At 45.8% G+C, this 13,689-nt stretch overlaps 1 protein-coding gene across 2 annotated transcripts in view; it reads left to right on the top strand.

Moving 5' to 3' along the window:
- SFMBT2 (Scm like with four mbt domains 2) overlaps nucleotides 1-13,689 on the top strand; it is a 151,314-nt gene that overhangs the window by 122,870 nt on the left and 14,755 nt on the right. For both annotated transcript variants that reach the window (XM_069458629.1, XM_069458630.1), the window contains 4 exons: nucleotides 1,120-1,233; nucleotides 3,588-3,630; nucleotides 5,557-5,627; nucleotides 7,992-8,131. In XM_069458629.1, the coding sequence (XP_069314730.1) occupies nucleotides 1,120-1,233; nucleotides 3,588-3,630; nucleotides 5,557-5,627; nucleotides 7,992-8,131 (368 nt within the window). The remainder of the gene's footprint in view (nucleotides 1-1,119; nucleotides 1,234-3,587; nucleotides 3,631-5,556; nucleotides 5,628-7,991; nucleotides 8,132-13,689) is intronic.

Genomic DNA, 13,689 nt, shown 5'->3' with positions numbered 1-13,689 from the left:
CAGAAGTGTATGTATTGAAGCCTTAATACGATGTGATGTTTGAACTAGCAGAACGTTGGAAGATGAAAGTCATAATTTAGGAAGGAATAAGCTATAAAGTTCACTTTACGCTTCCTTTTGAAGTACTGCTTTTAATGACCTTGAAAATCTTATTTATAGCTAAGCATAAATCTGAAAAAACGATGTAGTAGATGATTTTAACCTGTTAGCAAAATTACTGAGTTGCTAAGAAACAAATACTTTACTATTTTTGTGGGTCTGAGAAGGAAACAGTGACCTTGTGTGATGGGAAACAGCCCAGTGGTCCCCTTCGTTGGACCCTTTGGAGAATTACGTGACCTTCAGGACAGGGAGGGTTACTTCTACGTCCGAAGATACTGGCAGAGGTTTTTTTTTTGTCTGTTTTGAGTATAATTTTTCTTGTTTTTCTGATGATTCCTTTAGCACTTAGGTTAAATATCTGTTGAGTCATGTAACGTTAGACAGAAACAATGTCTATTCATTCAGTGTCGCGCTCTAGCCCAGGCGACAGAGTGAGACTCTGTCTCAAAAAAGAAAGAAAGTGATTCTAGTCAAACTGGTAAGTCAGCAAGTTCCTAGAGAGGTTGCTTTGTCTTTGCGCACCGTCATAATCACTGTTTTGAGTTTCACTGCTTCTGGTCCGCTGTGATGTTTGACTGTCTTTAGTTGCAGGTTGATCTTTGGTGTTGGGTGAAGGACGTCATGGTGGCTTAGGTGTGGGCCCTGTGGCCCTACCCCAAGCTGCACCAGGTTCCCTTGGTCTCAAAGCAATTCCCAGGCCAAGGGGATGCTGTTCCCTCTTATAGCGTCTCTGGCTCAGATGCCTGTCTGTTCCAGATTCCTCCTTTCTGCTCCATGTTGAGGGGGAAGTACTTTTCCCAAACCCCCACTTTATTTGAACGCCTCATGTTCTTGCCGTTACATTGTGAGCATTTGTACCTGTCATAAGACTACCTTCCGCACTGCCATTGTCTCTTTTGTTTTTGTTTTTTTTAACATTCAGAGGAATGTTTTTCTCAGTCTCAGGGATGCTCTAGTTTTTTTTTTTTTTTCCCATCTGTTTCTTTGTTGGTGAAATCTGTATCTCTCGTCCCTCAGGGCTGCGGACTCCTGGTCCGGAGGTCATTGTTGACGTTGAATCCATGGACATCTTCCCCGTGGGCTGGTGCGAAGCAAATTCTTACCCCCTGACGACACCACACAAAACAGCCTGTGAGTGAGGCCTGGGCGAAGGGGCTGGGGGGTGACGTCTGCGACTTGCTGAATAAATAGGCAGTTTTGTAAAGAAATTACAGCCAAGCTGTAAAAAACAAAAATGGTTTTAGATTTTCCATTGAGCACTAATGTTTTTATCTCCGTTGTCCTTTAAGTGTCCGCATGAGATGAGCATTTGGAAGCACGTCACAGGTTGACAAACTATGTCGCAGTTGAAGAGAAAAAAATACCTGCGATCTTGACTCCCAGTGTTGTACACAATCCGTCGTTTTGATGGGAAAAAATGCGTTAGATGCTGTATTCTTGTATTAGTTCTGAGAAAGAACTGAATTTTCTCATGAAGTTTCTCCTAAAGGAGTTATAATTGATCCCAGTGATTTACTGACATATTTATAAACACTTTACCTACGCTTGGCACTAATTGGTGAGATTTAACCTTACTTTAAAAAGTGTATTGGCTGACATGCTTTAGATCACAGAAATAACACACAAAACCAATATTAGTAGTTAAACAATTCTGCATCAGGCACGCATGTGCACACACACACACTTATGCACATTTAAATACATACAACAGTGTGGTTTAATGTATGTTATTGTAGGTCATTATCATGAAATGGTATCATTTAAAAATCTTCAAGCCTAATACACCTTTGCGTTTATTATTCCACTCTAATGTGTATCAAAAGTATTATTGAAAATTATGAGTCCTTAAAGAGATTGCATTTCTGTTATTTTCTTTTTGGAATTTATATGCTAGCTTTGCTTCTTCCTAGCAGCCTGTTCTGTGGCACACTTCTGTACATTCTCAGAACATTCCTTTAGACAAAGTTCCATTGCAAGGTTGGCTTCAAGTTCCCTGACGGATTTCAAGGGCGCCCCCCCCCCAGTATTGATTCAGAACAGTATAGGACATTCTCTCTGCAAAGCACAGTGGGTAGTTCAGATGACAGACAGAGGTCAGAGGTGGATTTTAAGGGATTCTTCTTTCCCTATACCATCCTGTTGAATAAATCTTCATCCAATTTGAGTAATATCTTCCCCTCACTTTAAAATATTTAATATTTCTAAAACCTTGAGCGTAGAATAATTATTTTAATCTCAGAGGCATTCTTTTTTCTCCCTGATGCAAAACGATGCCAGTTCTTTTCTCACTCAGCCAGCATGGCCAGCATTCGGGCTCCCTGGGTCTGTCACGGGGTTGGGGCTTCATCATCTCTGTTGTCCATGCTGTCCCTCACACAGAACCTAGTGTCCTGGGGCCTCTGCCTCCTTTCATACGGATTTGGGAGGATGCAAGTGCTTTGAGTTTCTCTGGGGCACAGTCACACCTGGGTTAAGGTGAACACAGTAATGTTTCCTCTTTATTGTACACTTTGCATCCTGGCTGCTTCCCCAGAGTGTCAGACAGTCTCAGGTGTCCCCACCCGATTAACAGAGGCCGAATGACACAAGTTACCCTATATTCATTTTTCACCTCGGAGATCATGAAGTTTACAGCTTTTCATAGTAATAACTGGAATCGAGTACCAAATAAAGTCAATAGTGGATGGAATTTTGTTAAGTATTTTTTCTCATTTATTTTTGCTTGTATTTCTTACACATGCATTTTGCTTTAAAGAGGCAAACTCCCACTCTAAACCTGCCAGACTCTAACAGCTTTTAGAAGTTGTGTTGGAATTAATTTATGCTTATGTTGGAAGATGCAGGGTTATCTGAGCATGCCAGATTAGTATGCCAAAAGCTCTGGTCTATTTTTGTTAAGGCGATCCTAATCAGTTATAAATGTAAACTGGAAGTATTCGTATCCAAAAAAAAAAAAATCATTATTTGTTGGTTTATGTCAGTATTCAACTAGGTGTATTTGCTAGCCACTAATTCTCCTTTCGGCAAAAAAATAATTTTAGTCTAAATGCATGCCTCCGATCCTACTTTGGGAGGGTATTGTTATGGTAACATTATCTCTTTCATCACAATCTCTATGGGGAAAAAAAAATCATTCTGGATAATCGTGCTTGCAACAATTTATCTTGAACGCATGTGTTTACAGGAGGTATAATAGCTGTAGTCTTCTTCTTTCTTATTAAATGCACATTTTAAAATAAAGAAGCCGCTATGGTGATAAGATTAAACGTACTAAGTTCTATTAAGATCTCACATCTGAGGAGCCAATGTCCGCTTTATGCTAGAAGAAATTGATTTAACATTGTGGCATGAGTGAAATAACTTTTCGGTATTTAAATTGTTCCTTTAACACGGGCACTTTTTTAACGCTATAACCCGTTTTTAAAAATGCATTTGCTCCGCTAACAAAGCTGATTCTCTTTTTTCCCTTTTTGCCTATTTTACAGCACAAAAGAAGAGGAAGATTGCAGTTGTACAGCCAGAAAAACAGTGCGTGTTTCTTTCTTTTTTTTTTTTTTATTTTCCCCAAATTGCATGGTAAACGATAGTGTCTTTACCAAGGGTAGGAAGCATGGCTGTTTGTAGTAGAGTTAGCTCACAAAAGGTGCACTAGTAAAGATGGTAGTAAAACATAGCTGCTGTTGTTTATTGTGTACCTGTTACGCTCAAGACACAATGCTTGCTTAAAAGGAATTTGCAGTCCAACCTGTCACGTCTCGGTGTGCCTGATAAACACCCCAAAGTCACACGTGGATAGTGATGACTCTCTGTGCTTGGCGATTCTTAGCGCCCCCCGGCACCCAGTGTGGCAGGTGCCGTTTAGACGTGTGGCCGCCTCTTTCCCCCACCGGGACGTTGTCTCTCTCCCTCTCCACTCTCCGCTGGGCCTGGGAGGTGGAAAACTTGAGTCCGACTCCAGCTTTGCCGCTTCCCAGCTGGGTGAACTTGAGCAAGTTGCTTGAGTTCTCTGCATCTCAATGCCGTCACTGATAAAATACTTATTTCAGGGTTTTTTTTTAATGAAGACTAAATTAGATTCCATGTGAAACAAATGTTATGAACCTTAAACTGCTGAAGACATATAGGGTACACTCCCACCCCCACCTCTGTTTCGGTTGTAATTTTATGAGCAAAGAGTCGGGGCAGAGTGCGTGCAGGCAGGCAGTATGTTTTGGAAAAGGAGTAACTGCTGGTAACATTTGTATATATTGAAAAATGTTTCAAATGCACTAAAATATATATTCTATGCCAAGTGATTCTGCTTGCTTAAGTAAATAAAAATACATGCTTGGAAAGAGAGCTGAAAGTGGCATTTTTCATGTGCAGTACTCAAGTTTAAATTTAAAAAAAAATGAAATTGAACAATAATGGCATTGTTATTTGAAAATAACAGTTTTTTGGGCATATTTTGTGGGTTCACATCTAAATGCCATGTAAATGCAGAGAGATTAGTGACAGGCCCCCAACTGAATCCGTACTTGAATCCATCACTCCGGCATTTGTGGTCCGTGCATTAACGGTCTCCCCTTCACGTGTGTCAGTCGCCTGGAGAGCTTGTGAGAACACAGCTTGCCGGGCCCATCCCCTGAGATCCTCATTCAGGGTGTCTGGAGTGGGGCCCGAGAATCTGCATTTCTAACAAGTTCCCAGGTGATGCTGATGCTGTGGGTTTGGGGACACACTTTGAGAACCCCTGCCAGAGAGAGCTGAGCCCACTGAGATCTCTCGTAAGGGGTCACCTTTGTGTCCATCTCTCTTTTCACCTGTGTCCTGTCTGTGCAGCCAACCTGGGTACCCCTGTGAAACCAGACTCACCTCTTTCCCCCTAAGGCTGCATTTAAAAAATATATATATATTTATTCAGCAATGTTTTTACTGAACTGTAACAGAACTCTGTCCTGGAATAAGCCTACTTTATATTTCAAGAATCACGAGTTTATAGATTTTCTTTTAAGGTCTTGTGTGTAGTGTGGCCATGACCCACACGGGCACAGAGGTCAGAAGTCAAAGGTTAGCAGAGGGTGGTTTCCAGTCAGACGTGGAAGTGGAAAAGTCTAACTTTAATTGCACATAAGTTAATGCTTCTTGTCTAAAATATAATTGAAGACAGTACGACAATTCTAGAAGAGACAAAGCCAGCAGCCACCCAGAAGAAACTCACTGATCACCGGTGGCCACTCGGGGGCACATGTTTCATAGGCTTTGTAGGGTCATCAGAAGAATGTGAGAGCAGCTTTTCTGAAACGACCTTTTTACGCAGCCTTCCTGGTGTTGCTCCTGTACACACAGCCCATCTCATGATGCTCTGACCTTAGATGTCTGCAGTAGTCATTTTAAATTATGACAAGACTTTGGAGTATAACCATTTCTTCTAAAGTGCAGAATCCGTGACGGTTTCCTTTTCTTTATCCACAGGTTGCCGTCCACAGTGCCTGTTAAAAAAATACCTCACGAGCTTTGTCTATTCCCTCACCTGGACTCGACAGGTAAGTGGGTCCCGTTTAGGGCTCTCTGTCCCTTCCCACCCTGTAGCTCTGAGCGGAGACGTCGTGTCTCTACTTTTAGGTCAGTGTGAATATATCTCAGCTTTGAGCTTATTTTTTTTTCCCTATTGCTATTCATTAACAGATACCTATCTTTTTTTATTTTTTAATTTCTAAGCTAAATTCCCTGTGTCTTGTTTTCTGCTTCTTGGCCGGTAGCTCTAGGTAGTTCTAGTCTGCAGGAAAAGGGTCCATGTGCCATTTGGAAATTATGAACCAGGTTAGGGCTGTGTGTTGTGAACCATCACGCGGAGCAGGGAAGAGTTGGAGGTGTCATCGTTAGGCATTCCTTTTGTGGCATTTTATCACAGTTTCGCTGGTATCTTTACACTAATGGTTAGTGCTTAAGTCTCTGCTGGCTTTTGAATTGTTCCCTAAAACCCTTAGTGTTTGCACAGTTGCTTATGAACAATGCATGTTTTTTAATCCGTAAAGTCTTGCATTTTACAATAACCATTGAAAACGCAATTGTGAGCTACCCTCTGACCACCAGATCCGGTAACAGACATGTTTGCGCACTGTCGTACTTGATCAGGAATTCTGTTTTCTAAGCCAGAATGAAACCTGGTCTAAATTGCAGAATGAAAACCTACATGTCATGAAAGAATCCTATTAGTCGAAGTTACCTTTGCAGTAAAGAGAGCAATTTTATGAGTAGACTTCTCTAAAGGTCTAGGTGGGGCTAATCCTACCAAAAAATTTCCGTGTAAGGGCAGCTATGGGCTTACTATTTTGCCTGTTGCCTAGAATTCAAACTTCAGAATGGTTTTTAAAAGAACCATGTCAGCTACACCTTTACAGACTGTCCTTGATATTTTATTCCTTTTCTCTTATATCCAGAAGAATAGCATCTCTACCTCCTACCTGTTGGTTCTTAGTTGAAGTCCTTATGAAAGAAAATAAGCCTTCCCAGACCGTTACATTACCTTCCCAAGTTACTGACAGTATTTATACAGAAATAACCCTGTTCATGTCTCTTAGCTTGGAGCTTGTGTGCAATGGGGGCTGGGTGGTGAGTCCCTTCACCAGAAGTGAAACCTCATTTTGCACTTACAGACGTCAAGAAACTTTAGAGTGAAATCTTATCATTTAATTATTTTGCTTTCTGTCTGTGGCAACTTGAGGTACAAGACCAACAACTTGTCCTGTTCCCTTTCTGAGTTGAAAGAATAATAAGGGTAATGCAAATTTAGGCTACATTTTACCTCCACTGGATTCCAAAATGGAGAAGCCTAACAGTGTCTAGCGTTGGCTTGGCTGTGGGACAGCAGAACTCTGACCTAGCGCAGAGAGGAGCATAAACTGGGGGGGGGGGGGGGGGGGGGGATTGGCCACGTCTAGTAAAACAGAAGATACGTGGACCTGCAGCCAGGCAGTTCCACTCCCGTTAGACACTTGCAAGGATATCTTGCCCGTGCGCTGAATACGATTTCTATATTCGTATTCATTAAGGCCCTGTTGGCAGTACTGAGAAAGTAGATGCGAGTAAGTATCTGTCAGTAAGAGAATAGATGCCTAAATTGTGGTATATTAATTCAGTGGAGTAATATACAGAAATTAAGAATAAATGAACTTCCTAGATACACATTTACCAACTTGGATGTATCTCCGAAATATCATGTTGAGCAAGCAAACAAAATGTTGCAGAAAATCGTTTATGGAGTATTTTAAAAACATCCCAAATGTCATACATTGCTTGTAGGCACACACATACTCAGGTATGCAGAAAGTTTATAGACCTGCAGGCGAATGATAAATTCCAGATGCAGGGGGGGTTGGTTATTGCTGGGGGGATGGTGGGGGCAGTCACCGCAGTAGGGGACACGGAGAATTTAGCTGTGCAGTTGGTGTTTTTGTTTTTGGGCTGCGCTGTGACACCTCAGCTGTCACTGTCTCAGTCTGCATCTTTCTGTGTGTCTTGAACACTGCGTAAGAAACAGTTTGTATGGCGGAAAATCTAATCAGATTTTCTGAGATACTATTGGGGATATAAAATGTCCTGAAATTAGGACACGATGTGCCTTTCTTAAAAGAAAAAAATCATCCGGTTTTCTCTACTGCTCTGTCACAATTTGGAACCAGTGTGAGGCCTCTTAATGAGAGCGCCAGTGACACTAGCCCTCGGGGCTGTCGTGGTCACCCTGAGCCTGGTTTCTTTTATAACTCCAGAGGGCCCGTCAGTCAGGACCTCGGACAGCTCCGTGAGGTAACTCTGGCGACCGCGTGGATCAAGCAGGTGTTTCTCTCATCGGTCCCCCTGGGTCTGGAGTTGTCCTAAACCTCAGCTTTGCCTCTCTTCCCCTGCAGGAACCGTCCATGGGAAATACTGCTGCCCCCAGCTCTTCATCAACCACAGGTGTTTCTCGGGCCCTTACCTGAACAAGGGGAGGATCGCGGAGCTGCCCCAGTCGGTGGGGCCTGGCAAATGCGTGCTGGTTCTCAAAGAGGTAAATCACATGCGCGGCCGCAGTTGGCTTATTTTAACAGGATCTTGAAGCTGCAGGCACAGTTGCCAAAGGAGACCCTAGACATTTGAAGCAACGTAGCTAACATTTACCAACCATTCCTTCCTCGCGGTCCTGCGGACTGGAAGCCAGAGATGCAAAGATGAAAAAAATGATGGTCCTGCCCACGGAAGACTCACAGTCTAGCAGGAGGGACACACATTCCCTGGGAACTGTTGCTCTAGACTTCAATAAAGTGCCCTGGGAAGACAGAGGAAAGATTCATTGTGTGCAGAATGAAGGTTTAGGATTGAGGAGTTGGGTTTTGCAAAGAGGGGTGCCAGCCTGGAGAGGGACGGGGGACTTCACCTGGCAGCGTAGAGCATCCCTGAGAATGGATTGGGGGTGGCATCTGTTTTTGTCCATCCCTCCCCAGCAGCTGCAGCCTGCAGGTAGGAGGTAATGATAAATGCTTTGACGCAGCCATGTTCATGAGGTTTATGGCACGGGCCGTGTCCCAGCCCAGCTTAGGCCGCCCACCATGTGGAGACTCTAATTTTCCATTTTTCTTGTGGCCTTCGAGAAAGGACTCGCAGAGAGAGAGGTGAGTCCTGAGGGTGTCAGTGGAGGCTTCTTCGCTCTGTTGCATTTTTATAGCTTAGCTTCAGGCAGTGCTTGGAGGCAGGCTGGAATTTTGGAACAGTTTCCAAACTCTTCTTGGAACTCTGTCTCTGCCCTTTTTGTTAAACACACCTCACTGCTTTCTCTTAAGAAAGAAGACACCGAATAGAAGTCCTTTATCGATACTGTACTTGATGAATGTGTTTTAATTCCATGGGCAACAGTCCATCGACCCACTGAACAGATGTCTGTTAGGTGACAGCTAGTGGCCAGGCACTGTCGGAAGCGTTGGCTCAGAAACCAAACATGCGGTCCCCTCTGCCTGTTGGGGTTGTCCCTTCTTGTTGGAGAGATGACTTAACGCACAGCTAGATGTATAGTGGGGGGACCCTTGCGAGGGCCAGGAGCACGATGCGGTGGGGACAGAGCAGCGGTGACAGATATGTGACAAATGACTTGATCTGGCTCAGGCAAAGCGCATGGAATCCTGGTCGTACACACAGGTGGGCGCGTTCAGGGCACTCGGGCAAAGGAGGGACAGGCGTGGCTGGGGCACAGGAACTCAGGCTGGAGAGAGTCATAGGTACTAAAGGTGCACATATTTTGAAAAGAAAAGCGGAGCGGATTCTGGCCTGCCTGAGGCTTCAGTGCGAGGTGGAACCGAGCGGATCGGAGGGGCCTGCCTGGGAAAGGCCTTCCTCGGTGTGGGAAGTGATTTGGACTTGACTCTCCGGATGATGGGAAACCCTCGGAGTTTAGGGGCAGAAGTCTGTTTGAGAGAGAAAGTAGGGGTTACAGTTTAGAAGAAACCGATGAGGCTATTGCGGTTATTTATTCGGGGGCATTTAGCATTTAGAGTGTTTAACAGGTGGTCCCTGCCCCAGGTGGGCTTCCAGTCAAGAAGGTAGAACAGACTAACAGAATCTGGCCACATGTGTCCTGGGCGCCACACCAGGGCCGCTGTGAGATCGTGCAGGAGTCGTTAGAAACAGGCAGCGGGGTCCCGGGAGGGGGAGCAGGTGCAGCGGGAGCACCCGGGTGCGGGGGATGGAGGCAGGGAAGGTGGGAGATGCTCACAGGCCCAAAATGTCAGGGCCACCAGGGGTGGACGCGGAAAGGGCCCAGATCTACACTGGGCCTGGCCGTTGTGCTGGGCCCTTCCGCACACGTCGCTGGGTAGCAGAGTGATGCTTTCACCCCACACCTCCGTGCAGTCGGCGTCCTGTCTCGAAGCCAGACAGCGTGCATCTCGCTCAGCCGGAGTGGCAAGTGGGTTCCGAGCTCGAGACATTTGCAGCTAAAGAAAAATGGTGACCAAGGGGAAGGCTCCTCGGATGGGCCCCGGCGAGGCGTTTAAGCCCGGGGACCCATAACCGCATACACTGGCACGGACCGTAGATCCCCGCAGATACCCAGCTTGATCCAAAGAGAAATCAAGCCAGGATCACACGTAAAAATCCTCTGTCACTGTACGAAATAAAACCCCAGAGCTGAGAACTGACTTTCTGCAGTCGGCGACAGCTGTCAGCCGTGGACAGGCTTCTGCTGGGCGATGTTGTCTGCCTGCCTCTGTGCCTGTGTGTGTTGTGAGTGGTAGGATACGGACAAAAACTGCCACAAACGCGGTGAGCCGATGGGTTTCTTTGAAGCCGCCTGCAAGCCTGTCTCCCTGGCACGTTCGGTTGTTAGAGCGAGGTCCCCCCTTTCCTGCCAGCTCCGTTAACAAACAGGACCCCAGCCGAAGCCCCTCGAGAGGGGTGAGCTGTTTCACTTCACTAAATGATGTTTTTAAGTCAAAAGTCATTATCCCTCATCAGTTCCCCAAAAGGTGCCAGCAGCCAGATTTAAAAGCCAGGCCAGAGCAGTTTTCTGATGACAAAACTAGTTTTTTGCTGATGTTCAGCAAACGCATGCGGCAGGAGGAGGAGGGGGCGCTTCAGTTCTGTGAGTGCAGGAGAAATCGAAGTTCCACCGAGCCAATATTTATGCTAATGCTCTTCCTTCAGCACCAGAACCTCTCTGTGGCTTCAGATTTCATTTTACTTAAAGAGAACGAAGCAATTTGAAGCAAAGACAGAGCGTGTCGCTTTTCCGGGCCGTCCGTGGTCTACGGAATTCAAACACTTCTAGGGAGTGTAAAATGCGAGCCGTCTTCCCTGTGTCTGGTCTGCTGGAAATAGACAGCGTCTGCGGGTGTGGATGCCGAGCTGGTCTTCGGCAAGTTCCGTGCAGGCTGCGAGGGGGGTCCCGAGCTCTGTCTGAGGTGGAGTTTCTGGCTAAAGTGACCGTTACTGCGTGTCGTTAGCCCTCACTTTCTGGGTGTTGGACGTGAGCGGGCTTTGGCGGGACCGAGAGCAGTTTCTGGCCGCAGTTCCAGAGACGGTGCGGCGAGGGGAGGTGGATGACCTGGGAGAAGCCGGAGCGGAGTTAGAAGATGGTCCGTTCGGGTCTGGCAGCCCCAGTGAGCGAGCTCACAGCAGGCCGTGGCGTGGAGAGGCAGGCGGGGCCACCACGGGTCCAGACCTATGAGTCGTGCACTTTCTGTGGGAGGTAACGATAGGACACCTGACTTTCTGCTGCCTTTTTTCTTCTTTCTGGTGCTCGAAAGAAGGTTTACAAGAAAGCCACGGAAGCCGGGGAGTTGGAGAGGCATCAGGATTTGGGCTGATTGAGAACTGAAGTGAAGGTGAAGATTTTAAGTGCAGACCACTTGTTCTGAGAAGTTTGGGTCTGAGAAGGAGACGGTAGCCAGGAAGTCCAGGAGTTTCCAAGGACAGTTAGTTTTTAAAGATGCAAGACTGGGACCTGTGTACAGGCCAGTGGGGACAGAGGGGCGGAAGGGGCAGGGGACAGTTGATCTGAAACATCAGTAAGGACAGCATTGATAGCGAGAAGACGGCTACCTCTAAGTGTTTGTCGCCTTGTTTATTTCTCAGAACGTCACTGTGCCCCAGACAGACGACAGGGCCCCTGTGTGCAGATGAGGAAAGTCAGTTACGCATCTTGCCTAAGCACTTACAGCCTCCAAGGGATGCAGCTGGGATTTGGCCCCCGATCTGTCTAACTACATAAGTTATTGTCTCTGACCCATCATACACTGTGGGGAACTTGCATATAAAAAGTATGTTCTCAGGAAACATTTCATGAACTCCAAGACATCCAACGAGGCCTTGTTTTTCTAGCGTGAATTTCCTTCTTGAGGTGCCCCAAACCCCTCACACCTGTTCATTGGGAATATCATTCGTTGATGTCACACCTAAGATCTCTTTAGTTAACGGGGACAGGGTCCAGGCTGCCCTGTCTGATCAAGAACATGGTGCATTGAATTCTGATGTTTTGCAAAGGTGCAACAACTCAGTCTGACCCTGGGTAGTAGTAGTGGCTGTCCACTTGGTTATTTTCGAGGGGTGACTAGAATCCACTAAGATGTCACGTACACAGAAATTATTCAGCTCTCAGTTTCAAAGTTTTATAGGGAGCTTGTTGAATTTGGAGATGAACGATACGGCATCGAGAAAAGCCAAAGTAAACACATTCAATATCAGATGCTTTTTATAATTTAATTGATGCCCGTGTCCAGGCTGACGTGAACTCTGGAAGGCATTTGCTTTTCACAGTCACAAAATGCATCTCGATGTGCAGCAAATGACATGCAGCTCCGGGGTTTTCTCAGCTACACACAATGAAAAGGCTCCATCGAAATTTTTATTGTCTGTTGATAAACACCGTGTGCATTATTGCAGTCACTTCTAATTAGATTTATTTTTAAACTTGGTGTCTGTAAATCATGCTGACAGTAAACCATAAAACCAGACGATTGTTCTAATATAGAGAACGTGAGTGTACCCAGACCGCTGGGACTGCCTTGGCTGAGCCTCACTCTCTTGGTGGGTCTTTAACGGGGCCTTGGAACGTAGCAAAACACTCCCCAGGCAAAGGAAAGACAGTCGCCACGCTGACTGCGTAAGATGAAATATGTTAAGATCGAATCCTTAGTTACAACATGAGAAAGCTTAGTTGTTTTCAGAAGCCAATGAGAGTACAAACTAGGCTGTTACACTCCAGACAACTTCAGACCCACGAAAACTGTGACATGCAAATTCCAGCGACGTTTTTCTTTCTCCACCCTTCCCTTTGTATTGAACTGTCTCCATCAAACACAGCAGAAGTAAAGGTAGTCGTGCCGGGCTCTCACCTACCCCCTCGATAGTATTTTGCTTTGACACGTGGAAGTGGGCCCCGTGTCTGGCATGTTCTTTTACACCTCTTCTGGGATGGCACAGACGCTAGCAGGGGTACACACCACGTGCTCTTCCTGTCCGTCCCTGGCACCTGGCGCCCACTGGGGCCTCATCGGATGGTCATTTCATGGAACCCAACCCCGTAGGTCTCTGCTTTGTGCCCTCACATTTTTTAAGCTCCGTGTCCAAATAGCAGCAGCTCGGGAGTGCGCCAGAACGCGTCAATGTTAGTAGTGGATGACTTGTTTTTTGAAAGGGGGTACCCCAGGGGTCTAAGTTCCTTGTCCTTCTTATTGAAGATGTGTATTGAGGTTACCTGGAATGCCTTACCTGCCCAGAGCCTGCAGCTGGGACTCTCAGAACGGAAATCCCTGGTCTTTCTGGGAGCCCCAGTTAGTGACCTCATGCTCATCATCTTGGACTTGGGACTTGGGGGTGAAGGGGGAGGTTGAGGAAATGTGATGCTGGTTGGTGTTAAGATGTTCCAGACTATCTTACAGTATGCTCCCATCTCTGAGAGAGTTGTCCTAGTGTTATTAATACATGTCTGTAAACTGAGCCAGCACTGGGTGAGTTTCACATAATTTGTCCTTACACGTACCTAAAATCTCTCCAGAAGTGTTGGGACTGATATTGTCTCCGTTTCATTGGTTTCTTATGAAATTAAAAAAAAAAAAAAAATAGAATGAAATTCTCAGT

This window comes from Eulemur rufifrons, chromosome 25 (genome assembly GCF_041146395.1).
Source record: "Eulemur rufifrons isolate Redbay chromosome 25, OSU_ERuf_1, whole genome shotgun sequence".
Classification (NCBI taxonomy): domain Eukaryota; kingdom Metazoa; phylum Chordata; class Mammalia; order Primates; family Lemuridae; genus Eulemur; species Eulemur rufifrons.
The sequence above is the reverse complement of the archived record's forward strand: the minus strand, read 5'-3'. Positions and strand labels throughout refer to the sequence as shown.